The sequence below is a fragment of the Sus scrofa genome, chromosome X, assembly GCF_000003025.6.
Source record: "Sus scrofa isolate TJ Tabasco breed Duroc chromosome X, Sscrofa11.1, whole genome shotgun sequence".
In the NCBI taxonomy this organism is placed as follows: Eukaryota; Metazoa; Chordata; class Mammalia; order Artiodactyla; family Suidae; genus Sus; species Sus scrofa.
Genome location: NC_010461.5, coordinates 32,288,407 through 32,300,863, shown reverse-complemented (window position 1 = coordinate 32,300,863; position 12,457 = coordinate 32,288,407). Strand labels below are relative to the sequence as shown.

At 34.3% G+C, this 12,457-nt stretch overlaps 1 protein-coding gene across 1 annotated transcript in view; it reads right to left on the bottom strand.

The window, feature by feature from the left end:
- The window catches only part of CFAP47 (cilia and flagella associated protein 47), a 452,401-nt gene that overhangs the window by 30,680 nt on the left and 409,264 nt on the right, over window positions 1-12,457 (bottom strand). The window contains 1 exon segment of the mRNA XM_021080094.1: window positions 8,091-8,252. Within this exon segment, the coding sequence (XP_020935753.1) occupies window positions 8,091-8,252 (162 nt within the window).

The following is a 12,457-nucleotide window of genomic DNA, read 5'->3' as shown; positions in this document are numbered from 1 at the left end:
GGATATCTTTCCATTTCTTTGTATTGTCTTCGATTTCTTTCATCAGGGTTTTATAGTTTTCAGAGTATAGGTCTTTTACCTCTTTGGTTAAGTTTGTTTATAGGTATTTTCTTTTCAATGTGATTTTAAACAGGATTATTTTCACTCTCTGATAATTCATTATTAGTGTACAGAAAAGAAACAGATCTCTGTATATGAATCTCATATCTGTAATTTTACTGAATTTATTAGTTCCAAGAGGTTTTTTTTGGTAAAACCTTCAGAGTTTTCTATATAAAGTATCTTGTCATCTGCACAGAGTGACAGTTTTACATCTTCCCTTCCAAGTTGGATGCCTTTTCTAATTTTCTTGTCTAATTGTTATAGCTAGGATTTCTAATACTATATTAAATAGAAGTGTTAAGGGTGAGCATTCTTGTCTCATTCCTGAATTTAGAGGAAAAGCTTTCAGCTTTTCACTGTTGACTACAATGTTAGCTGTGGATTTTTCATAAATGGCCTTTATCACTTGAGATATGCTTCCTTTATGCCAACTTTGATGAGAGTTTTTATCATGAATGTATGTTGAATATTGTCAAATGCTTTTTCTCTTTCTATTGAGATGATAATGTGATTTTTATCCTTTCTTCTGTTACAGTGATTGATTTGGGGTTATTGAACAATATTTGCATTCCTGTAATAAATCCTACTTGTTCTTAGGGTATGATCTTCTTTGTGCGGTGTTGAATTCGGTTTGGGCTAATATTTTGTTGAGGAATTTTGCATCTCAATCATCAGATAAATTGGTCTTAATTTTCTTTTGTGTGTGTCTGTCTTTGTCTACTTTTAGTATCAGGGTAATAGTGACCTCTGGAATGAATTTGGCACTTCAATTTTTTTGAATAGTTTGAGAAGGATGGGTATTAGTTCTTCTTATGTGTGTGGTAGAATTCCCCTGTTTACTGAAAGTATTTTTTAAACGATTAATAAATCTGTGCTTTAATGTAAAGCAATATTTGTATCTCCTTTAAGGAAGAGAAACAACATTATCTTTGGATTGTTATAAAACATGTAAAGGATATTTTTGACTCAAGAGTTGAAAATTTTACATCATGATCTCTTCTCACATTTTTTTTTCTTTACTAACTCCAGTGATTACATCTTATGAGGGAACTTTAGTGTTCTTCAGACCAATCTCATTTCCAAGAGCAAATCACATTCCTACCAGATAAGGTACTTCATTTTTTTTTGTTATTCCCCCAAAAGTATATGTTTTAAAAGTTGATCATGTAAACATATTGCTATCCAAATTTGCCAAGTCTAGAGAAATCATAGTCATTAATTTTAAATTTTCAATTAAGGAAAATAGGATATACATATCAGTAAGCATTAGGACAGACATTGAAATTATATAAGGAACAGAAAAATAGTAACACCAGACACAATCCATATATATAAATATATATATATATATATATAGTATTTAATTTTATAACTTTTGTGATTTCTGAATAACTGACTAGGTTGATCCCTGTGTTTTTCTTTATTCAGATTTCATTAATTTATTCATTTATCTACTAATCCCACAAACAAGAACCAGGATAGGAAAACTTACACTATAATTGACAAACTGCTAGAAGCTCAGAGCATGTAAGTCTGAGAGTTAAGAACTCCAGGTGGACCCAGTCATAGGGAGGTCCCCATAATATTGTCAGATTTACCTTTAGTAACCTGGGAAACATATTCCCACAGTAAGAATCAGGGAAAAATTCCCTCAGGCTTCCTACAGTGGGAGGATGAAAAGACATCATTTTTAAAATTAGCCAGAACATTTTGTTCTTCTTAACAAGGTTTTTCCTTAGGGGAAACTAGTTAACCAGAGCAGAACCAACTGGGGCATTATCAAGGCCTGACTGACCTGGGGAAGGAAAACACCAAACTCCAGCCATCCTGCCCTTCCCCCACTGAAGGGGCGAGAAAAAAAGATAAGTACTTGTGAAGTTCAAAGCCCAGAGACACAGGCTCACTAAAAGCCTAAGAACTAATCATAAGACTATAGAACTCTCCCTCCCCCCATCTCACCATATTACCAATGGCCTACTTACAGCTCTTCCTTTTATTCAGCATATCATGTCCTCTATCAAAAAATTTCAAGACACCAAAAGGTAAAAATATGATTTGAAGGGATAGAGAAAACAAAAGAAACAGACATGACAGAAATGTTGGAATTATTAGAATGAGGATTTAAAAGAACCATGATGAATGTTATAAGGGCTGTAATGGATAAAGTATACAGCATGTAAGAACCAGTAGGCAATATAAGCAGATATATGGAAAACCTAGGAAAGCACCAAAAAGAAGTGCTTGACATAAAAACACTAAAGGATGTGAAGACTGCCTTTGATGAGCTTATAATTAGACTAGACTTGGTTAAGGAAGTAATCTCTGAACTAGATGATATATTAATAGAATCCCTGAAAGCTGTAAAGCAAAGAGAACAAAGACTGAAAAAAAAGGAAAAGAATATTCAAGGACTATGGGACAGTTATAAAAGGTATAACATACATGTAATAGGAATAGCATAAAAAGAAAGAAGAAAGAAAATAAATATTTGAACAATAGCAACTGAGAGTTTTCTCCAAATTAACAACAGATGCCAAACCATAGATGCATAATGCTGAGAGAACACAAAACAGTATAAATGCCAAAACAAACAAACAAACATCTAAGCATGTCTTTTGAAAATTACAGAAAACCAAAGTTATAGAAAAAAACGTTGAGAGAAGTCAGGGAGTGAGAAAACACCTTGCTTACACAGAGAAGAATAAAGATAAAAATTCCACCAGATTTCTTAGGAACAATGAGAGCAAGAGAGTAGAGTGATGTATTTAAAGTTCAGAGAAAACAAACAAAAAAATCAACCTAGAATTTTGTACCCTGTGGAAATATCCTGCAAAAATGAAGGAGAAATACAGACTTTCTCAGACAAGCAAATATAAAGACAATTTGTGGAGTTCCCGTCATGGCGCAGTGGTTAACGAATCCGACTAGGAACCATGAGGTTGTGGATTTGGTCCTGGCCTTGTTCAGTGGGTTAAGGATCCAGCGTTGCCATGAGCTGTGGTGTAGGTTGCAGACGTGGCTCAGATCCCATGTTGCTGTGGCTCTGGTGTAGGCTGGTGGCTACGGCTCTGATTCGACCCCTAGCATGGGAACCTCCATATGCCATGGGAGTGGCCCAAGAAATGGCAAAAAAAACCAATTTGTTACAAGAAATGTTAAAAATTCTGTAGAGAGGAGACAAATAATATAGTCCAGGAACTTGGCTCTACATGAAGAAAGGAAATGCATGAGAGGAATAAGTGAACATAAAAGAAAAACTTATCTTTTCTTATTTTTAATCTAGCAGATAAGAGTTTGTTAAAATAATATAGCAATAATGTATTCAATTATATATGCTTATGTATCTATCTATCATGTGTGTATGCTTATTTATGGATATATAAGTGGAATAAATGACAGCAGTGAACACGGGACAGGAAGAAGGAATTAGGATTGTTCCTTATTATAAGGTAATCATACTACTTGTGAAGCATAGTGTTACTTAAAAGTGGGCATGGATTACTTATAAATGTACATTGCAAACTCTAGGTCAACCACTAAAAATAGTAAAAAATAAAATTAAATTAAAATTTAAAAAATAAAAAGGAAAAAAAGAGATATAACATATGTAAAAAAGGAGAGGAAATGGAATCATAAAATGTTTAATTAAGACCACGTGTGACAGAAAAAGAATGACAAATTTCAAAGCAAGAAAAGTTATCAGGGATAAAGAAGCACATGTCATAATGATAAATGGGTCAATTTTCCCAGAAGATATGGCACATCTTAACATGTATGCATTTAACAACACACCATCAAAATTTTGAAGCAAAACCTGATAAAACTGCAAAGAGGGATAGATTAATCCACTGTCATAGTTGGAGACCTCAGCACCCCTCTCTCAGTAACAGACAGATCTAGCAGGCAGAAAATCACATGGAACATTCACCAAAATAGACCACATTCTGGGCTATAAAGTATACCTTAACAAATTTAAAGACTAGAAATCATACAGTATGTGCTCTCAGACTACAGTGGAATTTAACTAGACAGATAACTTGAAAAACTCAAAATATGTGGAAAATAAATAACTCAGTTCTAAATAACACAAGTCAATGAAGAAATCAATAGAGAAATTAAGAATTATTTTGATCAAAATGAAAACAAAACATCAAAATTTGTGGGATACAGTGAAAATAATGCTGAGATGGAAATTTACAGCACTGAATAAATACAGTAGAAAAGAAAATAATTAAAAGCAATACTCTAAGTTTCCACTTGAGGAAACTTAAGAAAAAGAAGAACAAATCAAATCCAAAGTAAAAAGAGGAAAATAAATAACAATTAGAAATCAATGAAATTGAAAACAGGGAATCAATAAACTTAAAAATAACTTTAAAAAAAGAGAAGACACAAATTACTAGTATTAGAAATGAAAGAGAGGACATCACCACAGATTCCATGGAAATTAAAAAGATAATACAGGAATACTATAAACAACTCTATGTTAACAAATTTGATATCCTTGATGAAACTGACCAATTCACTGAAAGATACAATCTGCCAAAACCTACACAAGAGAAAGATGACCTGAACAGGCCTGTATCAATTTAAGAAATTGAATCATTAATTAATAACCTTCCCAAACAGAAAGCAGCAGGTCCAGATGAGGTCACTGGCAAATTCTAATGAAGATTTAAGAAAGAAATTATACCAATTCTTTACAATCTTTTTCAGACGATAGATGTAGAGGGACTACTTCCTAGCTCACTTTTTTTTTTTTTCTTTTTTGGTTGTACCTATGGCATAGGAAAGTTCCCAGGCCAGGGACAGAATCCAAGCTGCAGCTGCAACTGATGCCACAGATGTGGTAATTTTGGATCCTCAACACACTTTGATGCCTGGGAATTGAACTGTCACTGTCACAGAGACCACGACAGATCTTTAACCCACTTGGCCACAGTAGCAATTCCCTAACTCATTTTTTTTGAGTCTAGCATTACTCTAATCTCAAAACTATATACCAATATCTCTCATGATCATCTATGTAGAAACTACTAAAGAATCAACAATAAAACTCCTAGAACTAATAGGCAATTATAGCAAGGTTGCATGATAAAAGATTAATATACAAAATTCTATTGCTTTTTTATATACTAACAGTGAACAAGTGAAATTTGGAATTAATAACAAAGACCATTTACATTAGCATTCCACAAAATGAAATACTTATGTATAAAAATTCAGTAAAATGTACAAGATTTATATGAGAAAAACTACAGAATGCTGATGAATGAAAGCAAATAATAAATAAAAATATGGGGAAATAGTCCATGTTCATGGATAGGAAGACTCAGTACTGTCAAGATGGTAGTTCTTCTCAATTTGATCTGTAGATTCTATGAAATCTCAGTCATAATCCCAGGAAGTTATTACATGGATATTAACAAATGGCTTATATAGAGAGGCAAAAGACTCAGAATAGCCAACAAAGTATTAAAGAAAAATAACAAAATTGGAGGAATGATAATACCCAACCTGAAAACTTACTATAAAGCTAATATAGCTAAGACAGTGTGGTACTGGTTAAATAATAGGCACATAGATCAATGGAACATAATAGAGATCCCGGAAATGGACCCATATAAATATAATCAACTGAACTTTGATGAAGAAATAAAGGCAATACAATGGAGCAAAGATAGTCTCTTCAACAAATGGTGCTGGAAAAATTGGACAGCTACATGCATATGAAAAAAAAATCTAGATACACACCTTACAGGCTTCACAAAATTAACTTAAAATGGACAGTAAAACTAATGCAAAACACAAAACTATAAAACTCCTAGAAGATAGCAAACGTAAGAGAAAACCTAGATGACCTTCACTATAGTGATGCCTTAGTGGATACAATAGTGAAGATATACTCCATGAAAGAAGTAATTGACAAATTGGGCTTCATTAAAACTAAAACTTCAATTATTGGAAGGACAATATCAAAAGATTCAGAAGACAAACCACAGATTGGGAGAAAGTATCTGCAAAAGACACAACTGATAAAGGACTGCTACCCCAAACATACAAAGAACTCCTAAATCTCAAAATAAGAAAAGAAATAACCCAATTAAAAATGAATAAAATATTTTATCAGATACCTCACCAAGGAAGATATACACATGGCAAGTAAGTCTTTGAAAAGATGCATCATATCATATGTCATTGGGGAAATGGAAACTAAATCTATGAGATACCACTGCACTTCTCTTAGAATGTCCGAAATCAATAAGGACTCATTTTTGGTGGGAGTACAAAATTGTACAACTACTTCAGAACAGTTTGGCAATTTCTGAAAAAATCAGATGTACACTTATCCAGTGTACTCCAGAAATTGTACTCCTTGGTATTTACTTTAAAAATTTGAAAAGTTATATCCACCCTAAAATCTGCACTCATGTTTATTTTGGCTTTATTCATAGTTGCCAAAACTTAGGAGCAACCAATATGTCCTTCAGGTAAGTGAATGGATAAATAAACTGTTATATATCCAGACAGTGGAATGTCTCTCAATGCTAACAAGAAATGAGCTATCAAGTCATGAAAAGACATGGATAGACCTGGAATGTATATTACTAAGTAAAAGACGCCAATTTGAAAAGACTATATACTGTATGATTCCAATATATGACATTTTGGAAAAGATGAAACTATGGAGACAATAGAAAGATCAGTGGTTTCCAGGGGTCGGGTAAGAGAGATGAACAGGGAGCGCACAGAGGATTTTTAAGGCAGTGAATATACTCTGCATGATACTATAAAGATGCATAGACGTCATTACACTTTTGTCCAAACCCATAGAATGTACAACACCAAGAGTGATTCCCTAAGGCAAACTAGGAACTTTGAGTGATTATGATGCATCAATGTAGGTCCATCCTCATTAAAAATGTACCATTCTTGGAGTTTCCGCTGTGGCACAATGGGATTGTTGGTGTCTTGGGAACTCTGGGACACAGGTTCATCCCCCACCCGGCATGGTTAAGGATCTGGTGTTTCTCAGATCTGATTCCTGGCCTAGGAACTTTATATGCTCAGAGTAGCCAAAAAAGAAAAAAAGTACCATTCTTGTGAGTGAAATGGATAATGGGGGCCACTATGCATGTGTGGGGGCAAGGGATGTAGGAAAAATCTCTGTGTCTTCCTCTCAGTTTTGTTGGAAACCTAAAACTGCCAAAAAAAAAAATTTAAAAAAAAGAAGTAAAAAAAAAAAAAAAACCCACTACATATTGAGTGATCTTATTTATATGAAATATCCAAAAAAGGCAAAGTTATATATAGAAAAGGCATATTACTTGCTGCCTGAGAATAGTAGTGAGAATAGACATGGACTGCAAAGGGGCTTGAGGGAGAGGTGTTCTAAACCTAGAGTGTGGCTATGATTGCAAATTCCATACATTTTTTCAAAAAAATATTAAATGTATACCTACAATGGGTGAATTTTATGGTATGTATAATATACTTCAAAAAAGCTGTAAAAATACATTTTACACGTGAGATAGTTCAAAGTATTGCCATGCTGCCTATGTTATCACGAGTATAAAAAAGATAGTTATGGTTGAACAGAATAATACAGAAAAATAGAATCAATATAGGTTACCTAATCACCTCTACTTAAACCACTTAATGACCCCAAACCATTAGAATTCACTGAAAAACATTCTATCTGTGAAAAGAATACCTTAAAACATCTTTAAAAAACAAATAGAAATATCATTCTAAATTTCAATATCTATTTTTTCTTATTGTTTTTTGGTCTTCCCTTTGTAGACTTTATTTTCCAATTTTTAAATAAAAATAAAAAATATACAAAGCTTTGACTCACAGAAGCAATACTGCTCTGGCTTAACCAGCAAAAGATGAAATAATAGAATTTTCTATCTTAACTTTTGTTTCACAGTTCAGCATAAATTACATTCACAAAACCAGTTACATACTTTTGTTTGATGTATTACCTTGTCTGGCTTGTCAGCCTGAAGTCAACAGTAGATTCCTTAAATAAACCAATCCCTTCAATATCGATGACATCATCCACTTCAGGCTCAGTAGCCTCCAACATCATGGGAAACCTCCAGATCCCATCGGTTGTGCTCTCTACTTGCAATGTAATTTGAGCCCTTGAATAGAAAAAGAGATTATAAAGGATACCACAGGAAAACAAGCAAAGAGAATATAGTAGCAGAACATCATCTAAGGTGAAAATGGAAGTAAATTTGTGGTTTCAATAAAATACTGAGATTTTTTAATTCTTAAAAAAATGTAGATGACAGTTAATTACATTTTAGTAATAATTTTTTAAGTCACACTCCATATTATCATTCTCCTTCTGAGGTAATTATTTTGTAGGGAGTCATTTACTCTCTAGTTATTGACTAAGAACCAGTAACATGAAGAATTGACTCTGGCTTATATTTTCTCTAACCAGCATAGACCATCATATTATTTAAGAATCTGAGGACAGGTCGGCAAATGGTCCCAAGCATAACACTGATAGGTATTTCATTGGGGATTTTCTGCTCAAAATGAAATGCTATGAGAAAGCTTCTTCGGAGTTCCCGTCGTGGCGCAGTGGTTAACGAATCCGACTAAGAACCATGAGGTTGAGGGTTCGATCCCTGCCCTTGCTCAGTGGGTTAACGATCCGGCTTTGCCATGAGCTGTGGTGTAGGTTGCAGACGCGGCTCGGATCCCGTGTTGCTGTGGCTCTGGCGTAGGCTGGTGGCTACAGCTCCGATGAGACCCCTAACCTGGGAACCTCCATATGCTGTGGGAGTGGCCCCAAAGAAATAGCAAAAAAAAAAAAGTTTTTTCGACTCCTGCTTCACATAGAAAAATTATATTTTTGGTGAATATTTAATAAAGCCCCATAAAACTGAGTTAAATTGAAACTTTTAAAAATTAAATTGCAATTGGTAAAGACCACAAACAGTTTATACAATAACATATAACTGAGTGGCAGTTGAATTAATGAAGAGAGTAAGGACAGCCTTTTTAAGCACTTGGCTCTGAAGAAGGTTGGCGACATAGGTCAATAGCTGAAGGTGAAGAATGGTTTCTAGTATATGTGCTTGCTTAGGGTGGAAATGACTCAAACCTATAAAGGTGTGGTTGCAATATCATATCATATGTCAGAGTGGACAAAGCAATCACAATCCTCTTACAGAAAACTGTCAGAACACTGGGAACTCTTATCCTCTTTAGATAGGTCTATAAAATTATTCACCCATTTGGGGAACCGTAAGATAATATCTTACCAAATTTGAAAATGATACACACTAAACCAGCTAATTCACTAATAGTAATTACCCTCAGAGATAGGCCTCAAAGATTTCAAAAGGCAATATGTATAAAGATGTCCACTGCTGCATTATCAAAAAACTGGTACCAAAATTTTAAAAAATAGTTCTTAAGTAGAATGCTGGTAACAATGAAGTGAAATATTATGCAGTATAGTGAAGTCCATGATGACTGATAAATCATCTTAAACTTATACCCAATATGTAAACCCAAAGCTCTACCTCTCTCACACTCTCCTGTCTTAGTAAACGAAACTACATTCTTCTTAGCACTGTTTCAAGAGCACCATTTCAATAATTGGTCTCCCTGCTTCTACTCCTGCCATTTCACAAGGAGAGGACTTCCACATTTTTTTTTTTTTTCTTTTTAAGGTTGCACCTGCAGCATATGGAAGTTCTCAAGTTAGGGGTCAAATCAGAGCTGCGGCTGCCACTCTACACCACAGCCACAGTCATGTCAGATCCTAGGCTCATTTGTGACCTATGCCGCAGCTTGTACAACACAACATACTTAATCCATTGAGCTTGAGGCCAGGGATCAAACACACATCCTCACGGACACAGGTCGGGTTCTTAACCTGCTGAGCCATGACGGGAACTCCAACTTCCACAATTTTGAGCTATTGTTTTATTTAAGCTTTTCTTATTTAACTCTCTGTCTACATTTGAACCATCCCAAATTCATGTGGAACAAGGAATCACAGAAGTAAATGAATATGAACATATACGTACAAAAGAGAATTGTTAAACTACACCAGATTATTACACAGCACTTAAAAGAATTTTATCAATCGCATATACAAGTTGTCCTAAATCAGTCTCTCAAATATTTACCATTCAGCCATTTCCAATTGTTTCTAGCATAAAAAACAAAGTCACAGCCGCACAACCCCATGTAATGAGATCCCGGCCAAACTCTAATTGGTTACTTTTTCCTTTGCTCAATTCACTGCAGAAACATTGGCCTCCTTACTATTCATTGCTCATGTCAAATATTTTCTTGTCTGGTGGCCTCAACATTTATTACGCCCTCTGTCCCAAGTACTCTCCCAAGATCTTCTCCTCTACACAGCCTTTCTTCAGGAAATAGCCTCTTCATGGAAGCCTATTTACCCGTTACCTGAAGTACATCTTTCTTTCTCCTTTATAACAATTTTTATTTTTTCCATTATAGCTGGTTTACAGTGTTCTGTCAATGTACATCTTTCACAGCTCTCTATTTCCCCTTATTTCTTTCTTTCTTAGGACAATCTGAAATGTTGTTTACTTATGCATTTAATTCTTTCTTATCTATCACTCTCAATACACTAAATATTTTAAAAGTACAGAGATTTTTGTCTCTTTTGTAGATATTAAATGATTTTTTTTTTTTTGTCTCTTCATCTTTTCTAGGGCCGCACTCGTGGCACATGGAGGTTCTCAGGCTAGGGGTCCAATCGGAGCTGTAGCCACCAGCCTATGCCAGAGCCACAGCAATGCAGGATCCGAGACATGTCTGCCACACACACCACAGCTCATGGCAACGCCGGATCCTCAGCACACTGAGTGAGGCCAGGGATCGAACCCGAAACCTCATGGTTCCTAGTCGGATTCGTCAACGACTGCGCCACAACGGGAATTCATGTTAAATGATTTTTGAATAAATGAATGCATATGATCAAATGAACAATGCTGAATAATTTCATTCAGCAGCCAATTCTCTGAGTTAGTGGAAGGCCACTGAGTCAACCAGTTTGGCCCACAGTGAGGAAGACCATTCAATTTCAGGAGTGATCCAATGAACCATTTTATGGTCAATACTGTGGATTCCTAACAATTTACATATATGATATTTCCTATACCAAGCTGTCTATCCCTACCCTTGTGAAAGAGAACTTTGGCTTCTCATTCTGTTCATCTCCTGAGCAGATAAAAAGTTCCAGGAAAATGCTGAGCTAAGATAATTAATATTTCTAAAAAGTCCCTAAGACAAATGACATGTATAACTTCTCTATTAAAAAAAAGTTCAGACCAGTGTTAAATTATAATCATCAGACTGATTCATGACAATATTAACTATTGATATCTTTAAGTTTTGGTATTAGACCCTTGACTTTTATTGAAAGAAAAGGTCAAGAAGGCCTTTAGGACTAATATTCCTGTTTTTATTATACTTTTTTTTTTTGTAAAACCACTATTTAGGGCCTTGACCATTACTTTTAATATGTTAGCACTATTCTCCGAAAGGATGAATGTGAACAATTACCTTGTATTAACTGTTGCAAAACATTACATTTTCTTTTACCCAAACACGAAAATTTTGTTGTCTTTTTTTACCTTGACAACCAAGAAGAGAAGAATTAAATTTAATATTTATTTTAATTATCCAGATTCAAAGTATGATTTGGGTATAATTATTTTCTTGTTCTTTTCCATAAGTTAGAGCTATTGGTTTTATTTTGGCTTTTCTCATTTAATGGTGCATGTTGCAGTGAACCATCCCAAATACATATAGAAGAAGGAATAACAGAAGCAAATGAATATATACATATGTGCACAAAATTATTAAACTGTATCAGAACATCACAAGACGCTCACAAAAATTTGTAAATCATGAATACAAGTTATCCTAAACCAGATTCTCAAATATTCATCAAGAAGCTCTAAATCCACAAAATGCTGAGTAAATATAAATTTACATTGGTTCTGCTCATCTTCACTAATGATAACATTTTCCCCTTCTGGTTGTTGCTGGTAATATCCGTGTCACTAAATCAACATAATATGAAGCTAAATGTGAAGCAACACCAACAAATAAACATAGAAAATTATGAAAATGAAAGAGAAGATAAAAGAAAGTCAAGGTCTAAAGTGTACTTTCTTCTTACAGTCTGATTTTATGACTGCTTCCTCAAGATTACACTGGTATCTTACTGGACTACATATTCAAAGCCACTTTAAATACATGCATGGCTACATCGAATACATAGTTAAAGTATAGAAATGGTTAAAAGCACAAGTAATACTTTTAATTATTTTCTTAATGC